This window comes from Gallus gallus, chromosome 33 (assembly GCF_016699485.2).
Source record: "Gallus gallus isolate bGalGal1 chromosome 33, bGalGal1.mat.broiler.GRCg7b, whole genome shotgun sequence".
Taxonomy (NCBI): domain Eukaryota; kingdom Metazoa; phylum Chordata; class Aves; order Galliformes; family Phasianidae; genus Gallus; species Gallus gallus.
In genome coordinates, this window is record NC_052564.1 from 2884057 (window position 1) to 2910627 (window position 26571).

Genomic DNA, 26571 nt, shown 5'->3' on the forward strand with positions numbered 1-26571 from the left:
ACTCATTGGAAAAAGGAGAGGAGGCAGAATTCTAAAAGTTTTGAAGGCATCTCTGAGATTCCTGAATTGCACTTTTTTCCATCACTTGTTTTGTGAACTGTCACGCAGAATGTGCGTTCAGCCTCTCCTTTCTCAAAGGATGGAACCAGCTGAAATCATCATTGCTTTCTGCCACCATGAATAATGCACTTATCTTGCAAACAGGTAGCTTTCTCTAACAGAAATTGAAGGGCCCAGAGTTTGCAGTTGGGGGCTTTACAATTAGTGAGGTTAAATAGAGGAGATATGGAAATAGCTGAAAACAACCTGGAAGATGGGATAAGATTAGAAAAAGAGAGGAAGGTTAAATCTCCATAAGCTTATTCTGCTTATGGAATGCAAACCTTCAAGAACTTAAATTCAAGTTATGCAGCTAAGTGAACATTGTCCTAAGAGAAAGAGTAACTTGTATAGTATAACAGGAGGAGTGTCTCTGAGAATGGTCTTGATTGTCATTATCTCCTGCACCCTGAACAGGACTCCATGCCCAGGAACTGTAAATGCCCAACAGCAGCTCCATCAGCGAGTTCCTCCTCCTGGCGTTGGCAGACACGCGGCAGCTGCAGCTCCTGCACTTCTGGCTCTTGCTGGGCATCTACCTGGCTGCCCTCCTGGGCAACGGCCTCATCAGCACAGCCGTAGCCTGCGACCACCGCCTGCACACCCCCATGTACTTCTTCCTCCTCAACCTCGCCCTCCTCGACCTGGGCTGCATCTCCACCACTCTCCCCAAAGCCATGGCCAATGCCCTCTGGCACACCAGGCACATCTCCTACGCAGGATGTGCTGCACAGCTCTTTTTCTTTCTCTTCTTCCTCTCAGCAGAATATTCCCTTCTCACCATCATGTCCTATGACCGCTACGTTGCCATCTGCAAGCCCCTGCACTACGGGATCCTGCTGGGCAGCAGAGCTTGTGCCACCATGGCAGCAGCTGCCTGGGGCACTGGGGTCCTTAATTCCGTGCTGCACACTGCCAGTACATTTTCCCTGCCTCTGTGCCAAGGCAATGCTGTGGATCAGTTCTTCTGTGAAATCCCCCAGATCCTCAAGCTCTCCTGCTCAGAATCCTATCTCAGAGAAACTTGGCTTCTTGGGGTTAGTGCTTCTTTAGCATCTGGGTGTTTTGTTTTCATTCTTTTCTCCTACGTGCAGATCTTCAGGGCTGTGCTGAGGATGCCCTCTGAGCAGGGATGGCACAAAGCCTTCTCCACGTGCCTCCCTCACCTGGCCGTGGTCTCCCTGTTTCTCAGCACTGGCATTTTTGCCCAACTGAAGCCCTTCTCAAACTCCTCCCCATTCCTGGATCTGATGGTGTCATTTCTGTATTCTGTTCTCCCTCCAACCCTGAACCCTATAATCTACAGCATGAGGAACAAGGAGATCAAGCATGCCCTCAGCAAAGTGTTGCAAAATGTGCACTATTCCAGCTTCAATAAAGTGCACATCTGCCTCACATGATTCTCAGTGATTGTTCTGTATTTTTTATGTATGTTTGATTTTGTGTGTGTGTAAGTGTGATACCATAATCTGTACAAATGTTGCAGTCCATTCCACTTCTTCTTTCCCTTCCACTTTCTGTTTTCTCACACCAAGAGCTCATGTAAACATGGAACCAGGCTCCCTGAATAAGTTAAGAGATACTTAAAAAGCTTTCAGATTGTACTTTTCCTTTGGTCTTCTCTCTTCCTGCCTCATCTGGATGTGGGGGGGGTACAGCCACGGACATTACATCTGATGTTTGGAAGGCATTTCTTACATTTCTTGATGTGAGGCACGGTACAGGTGTGGAACAGGTAGCCCAGAGAAGTTGTGGCTGCCCCATCCCTGCAGATGTTCATGATGTCACGGGCCCCAGGCATCCAGATGTACCGGCTGACAGCTCTGCCCACAGCAAGGGAGTTGGAACTGGATGGAACTGGTATTTATGGTCCTTCCAACCCAATCTGCTCAAGGATTCTGTGATTCCTGTCACTCTTCCAACTCAGGATCTTGTTTGATTAGGCATTCCCTGATCTACTCCTCTATCACCAAGGGCACATCAGCCTTGCACCAACGTTTCCCTCCTGTCTCTGGCACCTAGGATTCCAAGAAGCCCAGTCCAACTAATCAACAGTGAGGTCAGGAAGGAAAGGAGTATCAGAGACTTTTCTATGTCCTGTCTCACCAGGTTCCCTGCCCCATTCTACTGTGGCCCACATTCTCCCCAGCCTTCCTTTTGTAGCCTACATCTTTCTTACAGCATTCCCCACAGGTACCCAGCAGAGTACCTCTCCCCATTGGTTCCTCTATGGCTTGGGTAAGGAAACTGCCATATGTCCCCTCCAGGGATCTTCTGGATGGTGTATGCCCTGCTGTGCTGTCCCTGCAGCAGATACTAGAGTGGAAAAGGCCCAAAATGTGGACAAGGGCCTGGCAACATGAGGCTCCAATCTGTCTGTAGAGGGCACCTTCCACTTGTTCTTCCTGATCAGGAAGCCAGGAACAGACACTGTTGGGCTCCTCAGTTGGCCATTTCCTTTCTCTCTGACCTGGCTGCTCTGCCATCCGCAGGCAGAGCTCAGTGCACCCTCACAGAGGGCAGTCGCCCTTCCTTGTCTCCTCGCCCATTCATCATAGAGACTCTGTATCCCTTTTGTGCTTCAGTCCAGTTCTGAAAGCCATTTAACCGTGTCCCTGTGGTCCAAACAAGTGCTCAGGCCTGCTACCATACAAAAATTTCTAGTTCAGCATGTTTTGGTTTTCTCATTAGTGTAAAAACAAATAAGAAACCACCCTAATGGGGAAGCACCATTGGATTTAGCCTGGCTGGATAGCTCATTTATGATATTTGTATTCAGAAGGTGGTAAATAGACATTAGATCCATTGTGGGGCTCAGGCTTGTCCAAGCAGCACGGACGCTCCTAGGGCATGGCTTTCCTGAAGGCCCTGTGCTGCATTTGCAGCTGCATGTGAGTGTGCTGGACAGCCCAGGGAACTGCCATGACACTCGGCTGCTTCTGATGCCATTCATGTAAGATCCCACTAAAACTGAGGTTTCATCAGTTGAATAAACATGTGTGTTAGCTTTGTAGTGCCTTGAGGTCCAGAATATGCAGCTGTTGAAGAAGAGAAAAAGATTTGGCTCTGCTTTCATCCATTTAGTCAGCTGCATAGCTCTGCATACTCTATGGAGACAAGTGAAAAATGCACACTTGAGCAGCCCAAATGCAGGGGTCTGTTGTCATTTAGGATGGCCAAGAATACCTCTATCTCCTCTCTGGCCCTCAGATGATGCTCAGGAAGGAGGTGTCTATCACAGGGATTTCCCACACACTTTACAAGCACCAGCATACATCCTGGTGCACCGATGGCACCTTGGTCACCACCCAGGGTCTGTGTGTGAGCAACTGACTCCCCGCTGAAGGACCAAGGACTCTGAGCAGGAGCTCACATGCAGGCAACTCCTTGTGCACACCAGAACTGAACCAGAGGAATCCCAGCTCCTGTGGGTCTGTGGAGAGCTGAATCCCATTTCAGCCCCAGGGTTTCCATCTAGGGATGAGATGCCTGCAATTGCCTCAGTTGGATAACTGCCCTGCTCTCCTGGGCAGCAGAGCTTGTGCCATCATGGCAGCAGCTGCCTGGGGCACCGGGGTTCTCTATTCCCTGATGCAAACTGCCAATACATTTTCACTGCCACTCTGCCAAGGCATTGCCATCAACCACTCTGCCAAGGCATTGCCATCAACCGGTTCTTCTGTGAAATCCCCCAGATCCTCAAGCTCTCCTGCTCTGTTTCTTACCTCAGGGAATTTCTAATCATCATATTTAGTGCCTTAATAATTTTTTGGATGTTTTTCTTTCATTCTATTCTCTTATGTGCCGATCTTCAGGGCTGTGCTGATGATGGCCTCTGAGCAGGAAGGGCACAAAGCCTTCTCCACGTGCCTCCCTCACCTGGCTGTGGTTTCCCTCTTTGTCACCACTTGCATGTTTGCCTACCCTACCTGAAACCCCCCTCTATCTCCTCCCCATCCCTGGACCTGGTGTGGGCTGTGTTATACACAGTGGTACCTCCAGTCATGAACCCCATCATCTACAGCATGAGGAACCACGAGATCAAGCAAGCTCTCAGGACACTGTTTGGAGATATATTGCTTCCGCATCAGTAAAATTGAAAAGCTCGGACTGCCTTTATTTCATCTCTTTTGCCCTCACTCCTGCTTTGTTGTTCCTATGGTAATTCTAATTCCAATGAATCAGTGCTGTTCATCACATTTCTTCTTTATTTTCTACCTTTGTCCTCTGGCTGGCAATCCTAATGGACAAAAGAAACCTGGCTCTTTGAATCAATAAAGACATCATCAGAATATCATTGATCTCAGCTCCCACCTCCTCTGGATCCCAGAGAGCAGCCCTGCACACAGGAGGGGTGTAGGAACCAAGAGCCCAACTGCCACACGGAGCTGCAGCCCTGCTGTCTGTGGGGCTGCCCCTCACCGCCCGGTGGCCTCTCCCTCTCTGCTGCCTTTCAGTTGTGCTGCTGCTGCTTCCCTGGAGCCACGGCCATGGGCAGCAGCAGCACGGGGTCTTTTCAGTGCTGCTCTCTTTGCAGCACCACACTGTTCTCCTTTCTCCTTGCAGTTGTGTCAGCCCTCAGGTCCTGCGTTACGTAGCAGACCATGGAGAAACACTTTTCCTGAGGTGTGCCTGGAATTGTCTCAAAGGCTTGGAAGGGCATTGCCATATCAACAGACTGAAGGCTGGAGACTTGAGAGAGGAGAGTGCTGTGAAAAATGAGATGGCCTTGCTCTGTCCAAAACGTTCCCATTGTGCTATTCGAAGTTCTGACTGCAAACTTGTTTTTGATGGACTTGTTTATTGCCAACTCACTCTCAGCCCGGGATGGCACACCTGTACATCTAGGAGCCAAAGAAGGATGCCAGAGTGATCCTTGAGGATCTTATTTGAGGTTTTCATGCTACAGATCTATGGAACAAGCATGCTCACATGCCAAGGACCCCCCACATCTGTTGGCTGGACCTACATCCAAATGCGGACCAGTAATATTTTTCTCTGTCCCTCTATCTCTCTCTTCTCACTCTGTCTCTCTCTTTTCATTCTTGTCCTCTCATAAAGATTAGGCTTACTTCACATTACACCATGCTTACTTTGATTTCTTGTAACATCACAAAGTTTAGCTTTTAGCAAATGGAATGATTGTAAAAGTACCACTACCTTTAAGATACTGATAGTGCAGAGATTGTCATTAAAACTGATGACTATGTTTGGACTGTGTCAATTTCACTGTTATCTAACCAGGGGCTGTGAATCTGGGCACCTCTCCCTCCCTTTATGTGTGGGGCGTGACATGTTCCCTTCTGACAGTCCTCAAGGCAAGGGCAGAAAGAAGGATGGATGCCTATCCCAGAGCAGGGCGCAGCAATTCACTCACGGGGCTGCTCTCTGAAAAGGCTTGTTGCTTTGATGGGGATCACCTTGGTTTGAGGAGGCAGTTTCACAGTCCCAGGGTAACCTGTGAGGCACAAACCTCCAACCTTTTGGCTTGCCTGGGCCACATTTACTGAGTAGAATTATCTGGGGGCGCATATATGTAGGTCGCTCCAAAAGGAATGCCTCCTATTTGTTTCCATGGAAATTTCCATGGAAATGACAACAGAAAGTGCACAAGAGCATTACTTGACAGTGCAAATTCTCATCTACAAAGCACTGTTTTTCAACAGAGTCTCCACCATCAGCTATGCATTTTTTCAAGTGATGAACATAATATAGGGGGCCTAGCAATACGAATCAGTTTATTAGCTTAAGGACCAAGATATTACTTAAGTAAAAGGAATCAGTGTGTGCCAGATCTAAAACTTCCCAGTTCAGCCTTGCTTGGTGTGCAAAACAGCCTTGTTTTTTCTCAACGATCCTGCTTCACTGAAGCTCTGAAGTCACTATAAGAATACTATAATCTTTGCATCCACCAGGAGCAAGGACTTTTTCTTGGCTTTCATATAAATTGTTGTGAGTTACAGTGTCCCAAGATAGAAAGTTGTTCATTATGGCATAACAAGCAAAGGAAACTTGCTAAACTGGGGAAAAACAGTTAAAGGCGGGCCAAAAGTCACAGCAATTAAGCTGAAGGAGAAATAAAGGGGAGGAAGCAAGTCACTGTACCTCTACCTAAGATGCAACTGTGCATGCCCAGGGAGACGTTAGTGTATATTAGTGAGTTTTTGGTAAAGAATGAATGCATTTGCCAATGAATTTCATATGCATATGTTTTGCAATCTGACGGGGTCGACAGTAAGGACACAGACACCAACAGAAGGGATAGGCTCATTTTACTGTCCATTTCAAAGTAATACAAAAATAAAGCTGCGCCTATAGTCAATGGATAAGCTTAACATTACAGAAAATAAGCAAGGTAATGCATCTACTCATTACTGCATGACGTTAGTGGTAGTGATTAAGAAAGAGACATCCCCTATAGACCTCATACACCACCATCATCCAGACCTGCAGTTGCTGGGAAGCCGCAGTTGCAGCTAGATAGCCTGTGCTTTGGCCCTGGGGCCAGTACGGATGGGACAGGATGTAAAAAACGTCCTCTACGCTGCTGCTGGAGAGAAAGGTCCCACTTGGAGCCTGTGGCAAAGAGCCTCAGGAGAGACCTGAGGCCGACCCCTGGGATTCTGGAGTCGGGCATACAGGGGGTCAGAAGGTAAGGGCTACACTGCAACTGAAAAGGAGATCTTAGCAGCAAATGAGGGGTTCAGGCTACTTGTGGAATAATTGGCACTGAAACACAGCTCCTTTTGGCACCTCAGCTGCCAGTGCTGAACTGGATGTTTAAAGGAAAGGTCCCCTCCACCCATCATGCTGCTGATGCCACACGGAGCAAGTGGATTGTGTTCATTATGCAATGAGTGTGGATGGGGAACCTCTGCCATCTAGGAATCCTAGAGGAGATCATGGACTGGCCTGAAGGTAAAATGTTTGGAACATCACGGGCAGCAGAGGTATCACATGCTAAAGAGGCCCCACCATACAATAAACTACCAGAAAATAAAAAGAAATGTGCCCTGTTCATGGATGGATCGTGTCGTATTGTGGGGAAGCATCGCAGATGGAAAGCTGCTGTGTGGAGCCCCACACGTCAGGTTACAGAGGCCACTGAAGGAAAAGGAGAAGCAAGTCAGCTCACAGAGGTAAAGGCTGTCCAACTGGCCTTAGATGTTGCTGAACAGGAGAGGTGGCCAATGCTTTATCGTTACACTGACTCATGGGGGTGGCAAATGCCTTATGGCGGTGGTTACAGCAGTGGGAGAAAAATAAATGGCAACTGAAGGGTAAACCTATTTGGGCAGCTGAACTGTGGACAGACATTGCTGCCTGAACAAAAAATATGGTTATAAAGGTGTGTCACGTAGATGCCCATGTGCCCAAGAGTCGGGCTAGTGAGGAACAGCAAAATAACCATCAGGTAAAGCAAGCTGCCAGAACTGAGGTGGCTCAAATAGACTTGGACTGGCAGAACAAGGGAGAATTATTCCTAGCCTGGTGGGCCCATGAGACCTCAGACCATCAAGAAGAGACACGACATATAAATGGGCTAGAGACCCAGGGGTGGACTTAACTATGGACGCTGTTGCACAGGTTATTCATGACTGTGAAACATGTGCCATAATTAATTAAACAAGCCAAGAGGATGAAACCACTCTGGAAGGAAGGGCCATGGCAGAAGTATAAATATGGGGAGGCATGGCAGGTCGATTCTATGAACTTGCCACACTCTTGCAATGGTAAGTGTTATGTGCTTCCCATGGTGGAGGCAACCACTGGTTGGCTTGATACATATGCAGTACCCCATGCTACCGCCAGAAACACCATATTAGGTCTGGACAAACAAGTCCTGTGGTGACACGGCACTCCAGAAAGTACTGAATTAGATAATGGGACTCATTTCAAATCATGGCACTGAGTGGATTTATCACATCCCCTATCATGCACCAGCTTCTGGTAAAATTGAACGATACGATGGGTTGTAAAAAAACTATGCTTAAAGCAATGGGTGGTATAACATTTAAGCACTGGGAGAAGCATTTGGCAGAAGCCACCTGGTTGGTCAGTGCTAGTGGGTCTATCAGTCGAGATGGTCCTGCCCAATCCAGCTCCATACATACTGTAGAGGGAGATAAGGTCCCTGTAGTACATGGAAAGAGCATGTTGGGAAAAGCTGTTTGGGTCCTTCCAGCCTCTGGAAAGGGCAAACCTCTCCATGGATGTGGTTTTGCCCAGGGAGCTGGGTGCACTTGGTGGGTGATGCAGAAAGATGGGGATGTTCAATGTGTACCACAAGGGAATTTGATGTTGGGGGGGTGCAGTCAGTAATTCTATGTATATATATGAATATAGATGTGTATGTGATTCATTTGAATTATTGATTTTTGTATATATGTATATATATTAGGCATGATGTAATGATGTAGAATGAGGGGTGGAATGCCATGATTTGGTAATTTTGCTGTTGGTATTCCACATCATAACATCATTCACAACATGGGTAACTAATGATTTAATACTACAGTTCCATGGACTGACAACTTTCTGGATACCTGGTTCTCAGAAGAGAAGAACTACGTATCCCATGGGACTTCATGGTCAGAGAGGAAGATACGTCATGGAAGGAAGTCACAGAATCTCACACTCGGACACGAGCTCTCTCTCGCTCACTGCCTGGCAGTGTGTGGGTCTGCCTCCCAGCCGTGCGCCTTCAGTTCAAAGTAGGCCTTTCGGTTTCAGAAACTGTCTCTCTTATTTTATTTGATTTATTAGCCTCAGTTTCAATTAGATTGTATTATATTGTGTGATCTAGCATTCCAAATCTTACTTAGTAAAACTAAGTTTTCCTCCTTAGATCGCTGCCACTGTTCTGTTTTTGAGCCAAGGTCCCATCTCCCTACCCTCTTTTCCCTTTCCATTTTTGGGACCAGGAGGCCCACAGGCCTAGTGCCTTCCTATCACGGTCACAGATTGATCTAGATAACTCCATGACACTCAAACACACAGCAATGCTCCATAGACCTTCTCCAGGCCCAGCCCTCCTCCCACACAGCCTTGCTCAGGGCAGTGTATCCATGCAGGCCTGGCAGCAGCTCCTGGTTCCCTCCTTCTTCCCTCCCTGTGCTCCCTGTAGGGCCCTGAGCTGGTGAAGATGCTCTGCAGAGCGAGGGAGGTGTGGTGCCATGGGACACCAGGCTGGCCCTGTGCTGCTCAGGGTGGGAGGCAGTTCCGACTGGATGGGATCTCTACTGCTGAGTCCCTCTCAAATACCCTGCTGGCTCAGCAACAACACTACAGAACCCTCTGTCACGGAGTTACCTAGATAGATCTGTGCCCGTGACAGGGGGCCGGTAGGCTTGTGGGCCCCCCTCCCCCTTCACTTCCCGAGAAAAACGAAGCGGTGGCAACAATCTAAGAAGGAGAACTTATTTTACTAACTATGATGTTGAGATGCAAGATGACACGATACAATACAATCTAATTGGGAGTAAGTATAATAAACCAAATGGAATGAGGGAGAGAGAGCGAAAGAGCGATAGAGAGGGAGAGAGAGAGAGAGTGAGAGAGTTTCCGAAACCGAAAGCCTTACTTGATGAAGGCGCCCGGCTTGGAAAGCACACCCACTCCTCTCCCGGCAGCAAGCGAAAGTGAAGAAGCACCGCGCGCAACCAGATGACGTATCTTCCGTGATGTGTCTTCCTTCTCTGACCGTGAGGTCCTCTAGGATACGTAGTTCTTCTCTTTTGTCCATGATGTTATGATGTGGAATACCAATAGCGAAGTTACAAAACCATGACATTCCACCCCTTATTCTACATCATTATATCATGCTTAATACATATACATAGAACTACTGACTGCACTCCCCCAACATCAAATTCCCTTGTGGTACACATTGAACATCCCCATCTTTCTGCATCACCCACCAAGTGGAGCCAGGTCCCTGGGCAAAAACAGTTCCACGGAGAGGTCTGCCCTTTCCAGAGGCTGGAAGGACCCAAACTGCTTTTCCCAACATGCTCTTTACATGTACTACAGGGACCTTATCTCCCTCTACAGTATGTAGGGAGCTGGAATGGGTAGGACCATCACGATTGATAGATCCCCTGGTGTTGACCAACCAGGTGGCTTCTGCCAGATGCTTCTCCCAGTGCTTAAATGTTCCACCGCCCATTGCCTTCAGCATAGTTTTTAACAACCCATTGTATCGTTCAATCTTACCAGAAGCTGGTGCATGATAGGGAATATGATAAATCCATTCAATGCCATGTTCTTTGGCCCAAGTATTTATAAGAGAATTTTTAAAATGAGTCCCATTATCTGATTCAATTCTTTCTGGGGTGCCATGTCGCCACAGAACTTGTTTCTCCAGACCTAATATGGTATTTCTGGCGGTAGCATGGGGTACTGCATATGTTTCAAGCCACCCAGTGGTCGCTTCCACCATGGTGAGCACATAACGCTTACCATTGCAGGATCGTGGCAAGGTGATATAGTCAATCTGCCATGCCTCCCCATATTTATACTTTTGCCATCGCCCTTCCTCCCAGAGAGGTTTCATCCTCTTGGCTTGTTTGATTATGGCGCATGTTTCACAGTCATGAATAACTTGTGCAATAGCATCCATAGTTAAGTCCACCCCTCGGTCTCTAGCCCACTTATACGTTGCATCTCTCCCTTGATGGCCCGAGGTCTCATGGGCCCACCGAGCTAGAAATAATTCTCCCTTGTTCTGCCAGTCCAAGTCTATTTGAGCCACCTCAATTTTGGCTGCCTGATCTACGTGATGGTTATTTTTCTGTTCTTCCGTAGCCCGACTCTTGGGCACATGAGCATCTACGTGGCGCACCTTTACCACCATATTCTTTATTCGGGCAGCAATGTCTTTCCACAGTTCAGCAGACCAAATAGGTTTACCTCTCCGTTGCCAGTTATTTTGCTCCCACTGCTGTAACCACCCCCATAAGGCATTCGCCACCATCCATGAATCAGTATAAAGATAAAGCACTGGCCACCCCTCCCGTTCAGCGACATCTAAGGCTAGTTGGACAGCCTTGACCTCTGCAAACTGACTTGATTCTCCTTTTCCTTCAGTGGCCTCTGCAACTTGTCGCACGGGGCTCCACACAGCAGCTTTCCATCTGCGATACTTCCCAACAATACGACACGATCCATCTGTGAACAGGGCATATTTCTTTTCATTTCCTGGTAGTTCATTATATGGTGGGGCCTCTTTGGCACGTGATACCTCTTCTCCTGGTGATGTTTCAAACTTTTTACCTTCAGGCCAGCCCATGATCACCTCTAAGATTCCTGGACGACTGAAGTTCCCCATTCGAGCTCGTTGTGTAATCAGTGCAATCCACTTGCTCCAAGTGGCATCAGTAGCATGATGGGTGGAGGGAATCTTTCCTTTAAACATCCAGTTCAGCACTGGCAGTCGAGGTGCCAGGAGGAGCTGTGTCTCAGTACCGACTACTTCGGAAGCAGCCCTAACCCCCTCATACGCGGCTAAGATTTCCTTCTCAGTTGGGGTGTAGCACTCTTCAGACCCCCTGTATGCTCGACTCCAGAATCCCAGGGGTCGGCCTCGGGTCTCCCCTGAGGTTCTTTGCCACAAGCTCCAGGTGGGACCTTTCTCTCCAGCAGCAGTGTAGAGGATGTTCTTTACATCCTGTCCCATCCGTACTGGCCCCAGAGCCACGGCACGGGCTATCTCATGTTTGATCTGCTCAAAAGCCTGCTGCTGTTCAGGACCCCATGTAAAATCATTCTTCTTCCGCGTCACTTGATACAGGGGGCTTACAATAAGGCTATAGTTTGGAACATGCATCCTCCAAAAGCCCACTACACCCAGAAAAGATTGTGTCTCTTTCTTATTAATGGGTGGAGACATGGCAGTGATTTTGTCAATCACATCTGCTGGGATGTGACGGCGCCCATCTTGCCACTTTATACCTAGGAACTGAATCTCCTGGGCAGGTCCTTTCACTTTGCTTCGCTTAATAGCAAAACCAGCTTGCAGAAGAATTTGGATTATTTGCTCTCCTTTCTTAAAAACATCTTCTGCTGTATCGCCCCACACAACAATATCATCAATGTATTGCAGATGCTCAGGAGCACTGCCCTGTTCCAATACAGTTTGGATTAATCCGTGGCAAATGGTTGGGCTGTGTTTCCACCCCTGGGGCAAACGGTTCCAAGTATACTGAATGCCCCTCCAGGTGAAGGCGAACTGTGGCCTGCACTCTCTGGCCAGAGGAATGGAAAAGAAGGCATTAGCGATGTCAATGGTGGCATACCACTTGGCTGCTTTTGACTCCAATTCATATTGGAGTTCTAGCATGTCCGGCACAGCAGCACTCAGAGGGGGTGTGACTTCATTCAGGCCACGGTAGTCTACCGTCAGCCTCCATTCTCCACTGGCTTTACGCACTGGCCATATGGGGCTGTTAAAAGGTGAATGGGTTCTGCTGATCACTCCTTGACTTTCTAGTTGACGAATCAACTTATGAATAGGGAGCAAGGAATCCCTGTTGGTTCGATACTGCCGTCTATGCACTGCTTTTGTGGCAATTGGTACCTGCTGCTCTTTTACTTGCAGCAACCCCACAGCAGACGGATCTTCTGACAGGCCAGGCAAAACAGATAGCTGCTTAATGTTGTCTGTATCTACAGCAGCTATTCCAAAGGCCCATCGATACCCCTTAGGATCCTTGAAATGCCCCCTTCTGAGGTAATCAATACCCAGTATGCATGGAGCCCCTGGGCCAGTCACAATAGGATGCTTTTGCCAGTCTTTACCAGTGAGGCTTATTTTGGCCTCCAACACAGTCAGTTCTTGAGAACCCCCAGTCACTCCAGAAATATGGACTGATTCTGTCCCTTCATGATTCGAGGGCATTAGAGTGCACTGTGCACCGGTATCCACCAATGCCTTATATTTCTGTGGTTCTGATGTGCCAGGCCATCGGATCCACACAGTCCAATAAACTCTGTTATCCCTCTCCCTCCCCTGACTGAGGGCAGGGCCCCTCTGTTCATTACCTGTGGTAACTGGAGCAACTACACTGGTGGTTGGTCTGTTCTGTAATTCTCTCACCCGTGCTCGCAGTACGGGAGTATCTTGATCGTGCCACTTCCTCATATCTTCTCCATGGTCACGGAGATAACGCCACAAGGCAACACGCGAAGCCGTCCTGTTGTTGTTTCTCACTCGAGCAGGAAAGCGTTTGCCTTCGGTAGCTGAAATTTTTGATGTTACAGGTGAGGAGGGGGATCCATCTTCTTTAATTAATTGGATTTTCATTAGTTTGATAAGCTCTTTCATTAGGCCCCTTTGCTTATCTTGATCGTCGTCAAACGTTTCCGATACTATTACGGGTTCTACAGGTTCATCACGATTAATCAATAGGGACATCTGCTCTTCTACATCACCCAGTCTGTTTGCTAACTCTGTGACGGCTGAAATGGAAACGTGGGTTGGAGGTAGATGCTGCTCATAGTTTTGGAGTGTAAGAATCAATTCGAAGACTAGGGGTCTTCTCTGTTGGTCCTCGTATCTGTGGAATGTGGCTAATAGTGTGGGGGCGTATCTGTCTGGTGCTGCTCTCGTAAGTTTTTGCCATATTTCAGGTGTTGTCCTCACTCTCTCCGGATCATGGTTTTGGCGTGGATCATTAGGAACAAAATTAGACTCATATAGCATTTCCACCAGGGCTATTTCCCTCAAATACTGGATACCTCTCTCAATTGTATTCCACGTTTTCTTTGCAGGCTGCAGAAGTTCTTTGTAGGGATACCTTTCCTTCACAGCTATTAGTATTCGGTCCCAGAGGGTTGCAGCTTCATCCAAACATCTACTAATTGCTCTGTCGATGGATTTGTCTCCGGCAATGTCTCCTAATTGGCGTGCTTCATTACCATCTAGAGACAAGCTACTGGCCCCACTATCCCAACAACGAAGCAACCAGGTGACAACAGTTTCATTCGGGCGTCGTTCAAATTCCTTTCTTGAGCTTAGGATCTCAGACATCTTGAGAGGTCGACGAACAGTAATAGAGATCTCCTCTTCATCGCTGTCCTCTTCGTGCCTCTTAGTCTTTGCTTTTGCTTTTCTTGGTTCTGAGGAAGTCCCCTCACCTGAATCTTCCTCTACCACCTCCTCTTCCACTTCCTCTCCTTCTTCTTCTTCTTCCTTTTTTCGCTCTAGACGCGAGGACACCCGCTTCCATTTCTTGCCTTCTACAGGGGCTACTGACACTGTTACTGGTGTCTGTTGTGACTGATCAGGTCTGACTTGGAGATTTCCCCCTTCGGCTTGCACCTCCGCTCGGAAACTGTCTCTCTCCAGAACAGTACTATACAGGGCGCGGTAGGCACAAGCCAAGCCCCAGATGAGCCGTGCCTCCTTTGATCTATCTAAGCCGCACTGCCCCTGACTCAAATGCTGGCTCAGTTTCTCAGGATCCCACAGATGTTCAGGGGTGAAATCCCATGGCACGGTGGGTCCCCACGGTTCTAAGATTCTTCCTAAACCTTTCCATATTCCTTGCCAGTCATCATTCTCTGGTCTTGGAGGAGGCTCCTTCCACTTAGCACGAATGAAGAGGAATATATTCAAAGATATCGATAATATGCACGAAAATATGAGCACTGACTCGGTATTCGAAAAACGTTCAACAAACTGGGAGGGAAGCCTAGAAACCGGTTCGAAGGTCTCAAAATTCAAATTATACCACATTGCATAAAGCCACCAGGCAGGTGCCTCTATCAGGGCCCTCACTTGGTTGTATATGAATACAACTCCACAGCAAGACATGAAGAGGTTAATTATAGACCGGTAACTGGCAAGGAACATGATAGCTTTTAATCCCTTATACAGTGCTCTGACAATACAGAGCAACCTCATAGTTGATAACTGCTAACGTAAGGGGGAATGAAGAGAAGGAGAAAAAAAAAAAAAAAAACAAACGGGAACCACTCGGTACAGTGTCTGGAGTTTGGCGGACTGCCCAGGCTATAATCTAATCTATGAAGGTCACACCAGCACCAGCAATGCTTTGTAGTCTCACAGTCTGGCCTAACGAAATCCTTTTTTTTCTTACTAACGTTAAAGCTTCAGATGAATCTTGCCCGCATTCTCCACCAAAATTGTCACGGAGTTACCTAGATAGATCTGTGCCCGTGACAGGGGGCCGGTAGGCTTGTGGGCCCCCCTCCCTCTTCACTTCCCGAGAAAAACGAAGCGGTGGCAACAATCTAAGAAGGAGAACTTATTTTACTAACTATGATGTTGAGATGCAAGATGACACGATACAATACAATCTAATTGGGAGTAAGTATAATAAACCAAATGGAATGAGGGAGAGAGAGTGAAAGAGCGATAGAGAGGGAGAGAGAGAGAGAGTGAGAGAGTTTCCGAAACCGAAAGCCTTACTTGATGAAGGCGCCCGGCTTGGAAAGCACACCCACTCCTCTCCCGGCAGCAAGCGAAAGTGAAGAAGCACCGCGCGCAACCAGATGACGTATCTTCCGTGATGTGTCTTCCTTCTCTGACCGTGAGGTCCTCTGGGATACGTAGTTCTTCTCTCTTGTCCATGATGTTATGATGTGGAATACCAATAGCAAAGTTACAAAACCATGACACCATGGCTTTGGGGAGAGTGGTGGAGATGCAGCCCAGGTCGAGGAGGGCGAGGTTGAGGAGGAAGAAGTACATGGGGGTGTGCAGGCGGTGGTCGCAGGCTACGGCTGTGCTGATGAGGCCGTTGCCCAGGAGGGCAGCCAGGTAGATGCCCAGCAAGAGCCAGAAGTGCAGGAGCTGCAGCTGCCGCGTGTCTGCCAACGCCAGGAGGAGGAACTCGCTGATGGAGCTGCTGTTGGGCATCTGCAGTTCCTGGGCATGGAGTCCTGTTCAGGGTGCAGAAGATAATGACAAGGCAGTTCTCACAGTCACACCTCCGGCTATATTATAAAACTTTTTCTTTCTTTATGGACCATGTTCATTAGCTCCGTTACCTGAATTTAATTTCATGAAGCTCAGCAATCCATAAGGAGAAGAAGCTTATGGAGTTTTTGTCTTCCTCTCATTTTCTAATCTTATCCCATATTCCTGGATATTTTATGTTTCCATGTCTCTCATGTTTACCCCAACTGCTCTTATATCCCACAACCCCAACCTCTGTGCACATGAATTTCTGCTAGAGAAAGCTGCCTGTTCATTATTCATATCTGCAGAAATTGACAATCATTTCAACTGCTTCTATCTTTCGAGAAAGGAGTGGCAGAAAGCACATTCTCTGTCACTGTATACAAAACAAGTGTCTGAGTGAAGTAAAATTCAGGAGTCTCAGAGGTGTGTTCAAAGTTGACAGCCCCTTTTGGATTTCAGCCTCCAATCCTTTTTTCCTCTCTAAGAATAGGAAACGGAAAATCCCTGCCTCATCTCTCCTCGTGCAAAGTGCTCTTGGAAACATTTTGGGTTTCAGTGTAGCTGTGATCCCCCTGCCCCAGGCAGCAGCTGTGGCAGCAGAAGGCCCCTGCCCTGCCGGGGGGCTCCTTCCCCCCACACATCTCCCCGCAGCGCCCTGGGCAGCTCCCCGGGCAGGCTGAGTGCTGAGCCTGGCAGGCAGCAGAGTCCCTGCCCCGGCACACAGCCCCTGGGGCACAGCAGGGACCCTGCTCTGCACAACAGCCCTGGGCACCCGGCTGCACCCCCGGCTGCACAGCCTGCAGCCATCCTGGGACACACAGCCCTCAGGGCTGTGCTCACGGAAGCCTTGGTTGGGAGCAGACCTGTTTCCATCATAAAGAAACCGAGTGTCTGCAGCCTGATCTGCTATGGGATGTCCCAAATTTAGCCATCCCTCCTGTAAATTCACCTGCATTGCATTCAGCCAGACACTTACTGTATCAAGGGCTGTGAAAAATGCTCCTCCAGTGAGCTCACAGCCTGCTGCCACCATGCACTGCTTGTGAAATTCCTCTAATTTCTCTTTCCTCCCCATGCCACCTGAAGTGTACAAGAGCTGCTCCTGGGCACAGCTGCCTCCCTTCAGCTCTAGCAACTTGTATGAGCGTTCTGTGTCCCATGGGACTGGCTCAGCTCAGCATCAGAGGAGGTGATTTCCTTCTCCCCACAGCTCTCCCTGGAGATATCCATGGCCCTCTTGAGCTGACAGCACTTGCAAGGCAGAAGGGTCATCACTGCAGAACGTACTTCAACGTCAGCTCAATTAATCAACATGTCCACAGGATTCCAAAAGCATGGATGTTCCAATGAAAATAAATTAGACCACAATGAAAGCAAATGCCAAATCAGGAAACCTCTGCTCATGACCAATATGAAAGAGGTCACACAGATAAGGACAGGGAGGGGTTGACTTCTCCTGTTCTGGGCAGTGGTAGAGCTGAGGCAGTGCAGGCATAACATTACAGAATCACTCAATGATTAGGCTAAGGTTGGAGGGGCTTTCAAAGTGCACCTGGTTCCAAGCCCCCAGCCATGGGCAGGGCTGCCAACCACCGGATCAGGCTGCCCAGGATCCCATCCATTCTGACCTTGAATGCCTCCACGGATGTGGCACACAAAACTTCTTTGGGCAACGTTTTCCACTTCCTTAGAGTAGATTTTTTTTCTTAAAAGCTAAGCTAAATCTCTTCTCTGTACTTTAAAGTCATTTCCCTTTGTCCTACAACTATCAGACCGTCTCGTCCCAACGCTAAGGTTAAGACATGTCATCTGCTGATGGAAACCCCGGGACTGAAATGGGATCAGTTCCCCAGAGGTCCATGGGAGCCATATGTCCTCTTAGCCGAGTTCAGATGCGCACAAAGTTCAGATGTCTGTGTGTGAACCCTTCATCTGAATGGTTGATCTTCATTCAACAGGGACTTCATTGCTCACACAGACACACTCAGTGATGCCCAAGGTGCCTGGGGTGATCCTGCTTGTGTGCTGGTGCTTGTAAAGTGTGGTAGAAAATCTCTGAGATAGACACCTCCTTCCTGAGCATCAGCTGAGGGCCAGAAGGGAGGTATTCTTGGCCATCCTAAATGCCACCACAGCCCTGTGCTCAGGGCACCCAGTGTGCCTTTTGCACCTGTCCCCGAGGAGCATGTCGTGTTATTAAACTGACCAAATGGATGAGCTCACAACAGAAGAGCCAGACCTTCCTCTCTGCTCGGTCTGTGTCACACTCTGCCATTCAAGGCATTACAAAGCTCTGAAATACTTATATTCTTTCACTGATGACACCTCAGTATGTTCGAGGCTCACATTTGAATGGCATCAGAGTAAGTCTAGGGTCATGCCAGTTCCCAGTTGACAGGAGGCTGGCAAATGTTGTCTCATTGTAAGAAAGGGAAAGAAAGAAGACATGGGCAATTATGGACCTGTCAGTCTCATTCCAGTGCCTGGTAATATGATGGAGAAAATGATGCGGGGAGTTACTGAAAAAGCCCTGAAGGACAATTCTGTCATTGGTCACAGCCAACACAAACTCATGAGTGGAAGGTCCTGTTTAACTTAATGTCCTTTAATGACAAGGTCACCCATGTAGTTGACCAAAGGAAGCCAGTTGAAGTTATCCTTGAGGACTTCAGTAGAGCTTTTGATACTGTTCCTCACAGTATCTGCCTGGACAAAATGTATGCATACGGCATAGACAGAAACATAATGAGTGGATGGGTGGGGCCAAAAGGCTTACAGTAAATGGGGTTCCATCAGGCTATAGGACGGTCACTAGCAGGGTTCCCCAGGGCTCAATTTTAAGGCCACTACTCTTAAACGTATTTGTGAATGAGTTGCATGTAGTGCTAGAAGAAGTTTTGAGCAAGTTTGCTGATGATACCAAATTAGAAGGAGTTGTTGTCTCCACTGAGGGTGGAGAGGACTTGCAGAGAGATCTGGACAAGATAGAGAACTGGGCAAGCACAAACCGCATGAAGCATAACAAGAACAAGGGCCTGATTCTGCACCTGGGAAGGAACAACCCTGGACATACACACTGACTGCGGGATGGGAAACTGGAGAGCAGTCCCACTGAAAGGGCCTGGGGGTCCTGGTCAACAGCAAATTGGGCGTGAGTCAGCAGTGTGCCCAGGCAGCCATGAAGGACAACCGTCCCCTGGGGAGCATTGAGCACGACATTGCCAGCTGTGTGAGGGAAGGGATTGTCCCTCTCTGCTCTGCACTGCTGCAGCCTCACCTGGAGCACTGGGTGCACTGCTGGGCACCGCAGAACATAAAAGACATAAAGCTATTGGAGACTGTCCAAAGGAGGGCACTAGAACTGGGAGATCTGAAGTTCAAAGTTTCACTGCAATTGACTACTTGTTCATCCCACAGCCTGTGATGAGACACACTGCTTGCATGGGACTTGGGCCTCACAGCACCCCTGTTCCGCATGCAGAGTCTGGGAGCTGCTGTCCCCTTGTCTTTCATTTGGCATCCTACAATCTTCCATCCCACTGCCCCAGGAAGGGCCCTGAGCCAGCAGGAGGGACAGGATCTCCCTGCCAAGGGTCAGCCCTGATCAGGGCTTGGCCTTTCTGCTTCATAAGACAAAGGAGGCAATTCTCAGCATCACAGCCACCATCCCAGTGCCTTTGCCTGCCTGTAACCATGGCTTCCAATTATCTGCTCTAACAAGTCCCTGGGGAAGCCTGCTTGTTAGTGGCCCTCAGTGGGGCCCATTAATACTCCAAGAAACTTCTCTGTTCCTTCTGACTTGGTCTTCTTGAGCACTTCATGCTATCTTCTCTCTGCACTGGTGGTTGATGGACTCAGCAGCAAAAGCCCCCTGGGGCCCATTACAACCTAAAGAGCTCTCCTGTGCCTTGTGCCTTATTGTCATCTTCTTCAGGTGTTCAGAACTTCTACAGAAAAATGGAGAGGTATCAGGAAGAGCTTAAAGAGGAAGAGATTGATGGGCTTTTAGAAGTGTATTTATTTATTTATTTATTTATTTATGGTTGTGTTTAAACAAGAAGTTAAAACACAACTTGGCAGTTGATACAGATCCAGGATGTTCCCTAATGAGCTTTGCTCTGACACTGTGTGGACAAACATCCTCCTCAACTTCCCCACTCCATTTCTACTCCCATTGGCCACATGGGACTGGCATCACTTCTCCTCCTTCTCCTCACATCACTCTTCTCCTTTGGAGTCACCCGCTCACCATTAAACCTCCTTTGCACCAACTCCCACTGCCTTTCCTCAGAGAACCAGCTGCACGTGGGCAAGGAAAGATTTCTCTTTTTTTGCCCACAAACAGAAAGCAACGTCATTCAATTGAATGAACAGAAAAACACCATGATCAACTGCATGCCTTGTCCAATCTGCACCTAATGGTGTTTGTCTTTTGCAGGGAATATTTGTACAAGAAATGAGTTAGACAGAGATAGGAAGGGATAGATATAATCACAGTGAATGAGTTGACAAGCGAGTCCATCAGACTTTGGAGAGATGGAGCAAGTTCCAGTAATCTCCCTGAAGGTCACAGATAAGCCAGACAGTTGGGAGGTATTTGAGTGAACAAAGAGCAAGGGATGGGGAAGTCTGGAATGGAGTGGGAAGAGCGTGTGTCCGGATGGCCTGCTGACAACATGCCCTTCAGCATGGTCATGTATTAAGGAGAGCTGGAGCCACATGGAGGATGAGGAACATGAAATACCCAGCAGGGTAGAGCAGCGGTGGATGCTGGGCATTAGTCACAGGGCATTGGCACTGGCACCGCTGTCTGTGTCCCTGCACCTGAAGGCATCTGTGTCCTGCAAACACAGGTCTGGAAAGCACAGCGTGTTCTGTAAAAGCAAAACGAAACAAAAATAAAATAAAATACTCAAAATCGCTTTGAAGTTTGAAATTCTCAACTTAAAAAGAAACGGGACACAAAGGATATTTGACGTTCAGAAGTGTGTTTGAGAAGTTCAGAACAGATTTTTATCAGCTCCAGCTTGCTGACTTTTTTCTTGTGTTGTTGAACTGAAATGTGGAGGCACTACTCCCGATCATGATTTCTAGCCATGGTCTTATTCAAATAAAAAAGTTGGAGACTGACTTCTTACATCATTTCTGAATAATAGGTCAAAGATGAATGGTAATGAACTAAAAGGGAGGATTACATTAGACATTTGGAAGGAATTCCCAACATACCGCTGGTCATAATGTGAGGCATGGTGCTGGTGTGGAACAGGTAGCCCAGAGAAGTTGTGGCTGCCTCATCCCTGGAGATGTTCTAGACATGAAAGGCCCCAGGCATCCAGATCTACCGCGTGACAGCCCTGCCCACAGCAAGGGAGTTGGAATTGGATGATCTTTAAGGTCCTTCCAACCCAAGCCACGCAAAAATCCTACAGTTCTTGTCAACCTCTTCCAACACAGAATCCTGTTTGCTCAGGTGTTCCCTGATCACCTCCTCTTTCACCAAGGGCACATCTGCCTTGCACCAACATTTCCCACCTGTCTCTGGCACCTAGGATTCCAAGAAGCCCAGTCCAACTAATAAACAATGAGGTCAGGAACGAAAGAAGTATCAGAAACTTTTCCATGTCCTGTCTCACCAGGTTCCCTGCCCCATTCTACTCTGGGCCCACATTCTCCCCAGCCTTCCTTTAGTCACCTACATACTTCTACAAGCCCTTCTTGTCTGTGATATGCCTGGGCACATTCAATTGCAGTTGAACTCTTACATTCCCAAACTCATCTCAGCAGGTACAATGGACAAAGTCTCTGCATTGCTGCCAGCTGACCTCTTCTTGCTTCCACTGCCTGTATGCTTCCCTTCTGTGTTTGGGTTTGACCAGGTCAGTCCATTACCATTCCTGCAGGACTTCTGACATCTTTATTTGTCTTCCTCTTCCTTGGAATGGACTGATTCTGCTTGGAAGATGTGATCCTTGGATAGTTACCACATATTTTGACCCTGTTCAGCTGAGAGCCTTACCCTGCTGGACTGTACCCGACAGATACTTGAACAAGCCTAGGTCTGCTCTGCTGAAGTGCAAAGGTGTGAGTTTGTCTTTTGCCCTCCTTTCAGACTCCTCAGTTCCTCAGTTCCACCATTGTCACTGCAGCCCAGGTTCCCTTTGACCTTCACATTTCCCATCAGCCCTTCCTTGCTGATGAGTATGAGATCCAGCAGAGCACCTCTCCCCTTTGGTTCCTCTATGGCACGGTCTGGTTGCTACCATTTGTGCTCTCCAGGGATCTCCTGGATGGCGTATGTCCTGCTGTGCTGTCCCTGCAGCACACACTAGACTGAAAAAGGCCCCCAAAGCGGACACGGGCCTGACAACATGAGGCTCCCATTTGTCTCCAGGGGGCACCTTCCACTTGCTCTTCCAGATCAGGAAGCCAGGAACAGACACTGTTGGGCTCCTCTGTTGGCCATTTCCATTTGCTCTGACCTGGCTGCTCTGCCAATTCCAGGCAGAATTCGGTGCACACTCACAGAGGGCAGTCTCCCTTCTAGTTCTCCTCATCCATCCATCGTAAAGACTCTGTATCCCTTTTGTGCTTCAGTCCAGCTGTGGAAGCCATTTAACTGTGTCCATGTGGTCCAAACAAGTGCTCAGGCCTGCTACCGTACGAAAATTTCTAGTTCAGCATGTGTTGGTTTTCTCATTAGTGTGAAAACACATAATTAAACAACCTAATTGGGAAACATTGTTGAAGTTAGCCGAGCTGTATATTGCTTCTATATACGGTATGAATATATAGTGTGTATACATATATATATATAGGCTGTGTGCCATTATATATAGCGGCACTCAGGCACTGGACCCACTGTGGGGCTCTTAGTTGACCAAGCAGCATGGACATCCTGGGGCATGGAGCTCACATGCTGGCAACTCCTTGTGCACATCGGAAATGAACCTGGGGAATCCCAGCTCCTGTGGGTCCATGGGGAACTGAACTCCATTTCAGCCCCAGGGTTTCCATCTAGGGGTGAGATGCCGGCACTGCCTCAGCTGGATCACTGCCCTGCCCAGGGGAAGTCCACCCCTCCCTGTCCATGTCTGTCTGCTGTTTTTTGTTTTAGCAAACACTCTCTGGTACGACTAACCATGTGTCTGGAATTGGTCACTGTCAACTGGAAATTTGGAGGTTAATGCAGCAGATTTCAAAGTACAGTCACGATGCTGTTGACTTTCAGGAGCTGTTGGCCATGGAGACCCAGGGACATCTCAAGAGAGATGAGTGGGGAGGAAAAAAATGACATCCTCTGCTGCTGATCTGGGCTGGGCTCCTGGGACACAGGGCGCTTCTACAAGTGGGCAGCGCTGCAGAGAGACAGCTGTGCCCAGGAGCTGCTCTTCTGTACAGCACAACAGTGCTGGGGGTGTGATCTGCAAATGGCATGAGGATAGAACAGAAAAGAGTGTGAGCAGGCTGTGAGCTCACTGGAGGAAGATTGCTCACAGCTCCGGACAAGTAAGTCTCTGGCTACAGGCAATGCAGCCACATTTCCTGAGGGATCACTGAATTTGAAAACAACCCTGAGGAGATCAGGCTGAAGACACACCGTGTTTGCTTATTGTGGAGGAATACCTCCTTCAACTGAGTGTATCCATGCTGCAGTGTCAGAGCACAGCCCTGAGGGCTGCATGTCCAAGGACGGCTGCAGGCTGTGCAGCCGGGGGTGCAGGCGGGTGCCCAGGGCTGTGGTGCAGAGCAGGGTCCCTGCTGTGCCCCAGGGGCTGTGTGCCGGGGCAGGGACTCTGCCGCCTGCCAGGCTCAGCACTCAGCCTGCCCGGGGAGCTGCCCAGGGTGCTGCGGGGAGATGTGTGGGGGGAAGGAGCCCCCCGGCAGGGCAGGGCAGGGGCCTTCTGCTGCCACAGCTGCTGCCTGGGGCAAGGGGCTCACAGCTACGCTGCACCAAAGGGTGTTTCCAAGGGCACTTGCAAGAGGAGAGAAAAGGCAGGGATTTTCTATTTCCCTACTCATTGGAAAAAGGAGAGGATGCCGAATTCTAAAAGTTTTGAAGGCATCTCTGAGACTCCTGAATTGCACTTTTTTCCATCTCTTGTTTTGTGAACTGTCACAAGAATGTGCTTTCAGCCTCTCATTTCTGAAAGGCTGGAACCAGCTGAAATCATCATTGCTTTCTGCAGACATGAATAATGCACTTATTGAGCAAAACGACAGCTTCCTCTAACAGAAAGTTAAGGGCCCAGAGTTTGCAGCTGGGGGCTTTACAATTAGTGGGGTTAAAGGTATGAGAGATTGAAATAGCTGGGAATAACCCGGAAGATGTGAGAAGTTTGGAAAATGAGAGGAAGGTTAAATCTTTATAAGCTTATTCTGCTTATGGAATGCTGACCTTTATGAACTTAAAGTGAAGTTATGCAGCTAAATGAACATTGTCCTAAAAGAAAGAATAACTTTAAGATTATAGGAGGAGGAGTGACTCTGAGAATGCTCTTGTCTTGCCATTATCTCCTGCACCCCGAACAGGACTCCTTGACCAGGAACCACAGATGCCCAACAGCAGCTCCATCAGCGAGTTCCTCCTCCTGGCGTTGGCAGACACGCGGCAGCTGCAGCTCCTGCACTTCTGGCTCTTGCTGGGCATCTACCTGGCTGCCCTCCTGGGCAACGGCCTCATCAGCACTGCCGTAGCCTGCGACCACCGCCTGCACACCCCCATGTACTTCTTCCTCCTCAACCTCGCCCTCCTCGACCTGGGCTGCATCTCCACCACTCTCCCCAAAGCCATGGCCAATGCCCTCTGGCACACCAGGGCCATCTCCTACGCAGGATGTGCTGCACAGGTCTTTTTCTTTGTCTTCTTCATCTTGGCAGAATATTATCTTCTCATGGTCATGGCTTATGACCGCTATGTTGCCATCTGCAAGCCCCTGCACTACGGGATCCTGTTAAGCTTTAGAGCTTGTGCCACCATGGCAGCAGCTGCCTGGGGCATTGGGCTTCTCTATTCCCTGCTGCACACTGCCAATACATTTTCCCTGCCTCTGTGCCAAGGCAATGCTGTGGATCAGTTCTTCTGTGAAATCCCCCAGATCCTCAAGCTCTCCTGCTCAGATGCCTACTACAGGGAAGCTGGGCTTATCATGGCTTGTGTTCTTGTCTTATTTGGGTGCTTTGTCTTCATTGTTGTGTCCTATGTGCAGATCTTCAGGGCTGTGCTAAAGATGCCCTCTGAGCAGAGACGACACAAAGCCTTCTCCACGTGCCTCCCTCATTTGGCCGTGGTCTCCCTGTTTGTCAGCACAGCCATGTTTGCGTATCTGAAGTCCCCCACTATCTTCTCCCCATCCCTGGACCTGGTGGTGTCTGTTCTGTATTCGGTGGTGCCTCCAGCACTGAACCCCCTCATTTACGGCATGAGGAACCAGGAGCTCAAGGGTGCTCTCAGGAAGATACTCCAACATGCCCTATTTCACCATCAGAAAGATGTTCATCATGCTCTCAAGACTACAAAACAATTAGGAAAAGCCTGATAGATTTTATCTGGTGTTTTTGTTTCTTCTTCATGTCAGTTTGTCATACCTATAATAAATTTAATTCCAATTAAATTATATTCATCATCCATCTTTATGTTTGCTTATTTTTACTTCTATGTGATGAACCTATACTATTTAAAGAACTAGGTTATATGAAGAGATAACAAAATGCACAGGGGATCATTTGTTTTTTCTCCCATCTGGTCTGGATCATCTGAAGAGGCTCAGGACCTAAGAAACAAACGTCACACGGAGCAGCAGTGTCCCTGAGGGATGTCTGTCAGTGCCTGGTGGGGACTCTGCTGCCTTTGAGTTGTGCTGCTGCTTCTGGAGCCCTGGAGCCACAGCCACGGGCAGCAGCAGGACGGGGTCTTTTCAGTGCTGCTCTCTTTACAGTTTCCAACTGTTCTCCTGTGTCCTTGCATTTATGTCCGATCTCGGTTCTGGTGCAATTGGTGACAGTGCTGTTGTCTGTACAGTGGCGTCCCTGTGTCTGCAGGCAGGGCAGGCATTGTGCAGCACTGTACCACAGCTGGCCTACCTTCTGGGGCAATTGTAACAGAAGAGGCTGTTTGGAGCAGGGCCAGAGGCCTGCACACCTCTTCCAAAGCTGTGCCAGTAATACAGGCAAGGAGTAGCCCTCAGGAAAGTTCTCTTGCTTTCCTGCGATACTACGTGGTTCAGAGCCCCAGGGTGATCTGGGAGGACCGAAGGGCAGACAAGAACTCCCTTCTTGGTTTTACATGGGGCAACAAACATTAACTGGTCTTGAACAGAACTGTGTGGGACTGTCCCTGCTGCTGTGAGGCTGATAGCAGATGCTGCCCTGGAAAGGAATCTGGAGCAGCCAGGAGATGCCAGGGGATCTCCAGGGACAGTGTAAGAGTCTGAGTGGGCAATGAATGATTCCTTATGCAATGACAGACCATTGATCCAAAGGAACAGGGGAACCTGAGGAGCCCACAGGCAAATAATTGCTCTGCAATGGTGCTGTTGAGCCAGCAG

At 48.6% G+C, this 26571-nt stretch overlaps 2 protein-coding genes across 2 annotated transcripts; both read left to right on the plus strand.

Moving 5' to 3' along the window:
- Positions 1-569: 569 nt before the first annotated feature.
- LOC112530836 (olfactory receptor 14A16-like) lies at positions 570-1499 on the plus strand (the record flags this gene model as incomplete). Its single annotated transcript, XM_025145369.2, has 1 exon — positions 570-1499. A coding segment is annotated over one exon (930 nt), but the record flags the coding sequence as incomplete, so codon positions are not given.
- Positions 1500-1880: 381 nt separating this feature from the next.
- Positions 1881-25563, plus strand: LOC121108020 (olfactory receptor 5B21-like). The gene is made up of 3 exons (XM_040654676.1): positions 1881-1959; positions 24557-25176; positions 25357-25563. Exons 1-3 carry the CDS (start codon positions 1881-1883, stop codon positions 25561-25563), a joined length of 906 nt encoding a protein of 301 aa, XP_040510610.1.
- The last annotated feature ends 1008 nt before the right edge of the window (positions 25564-26571 follow it).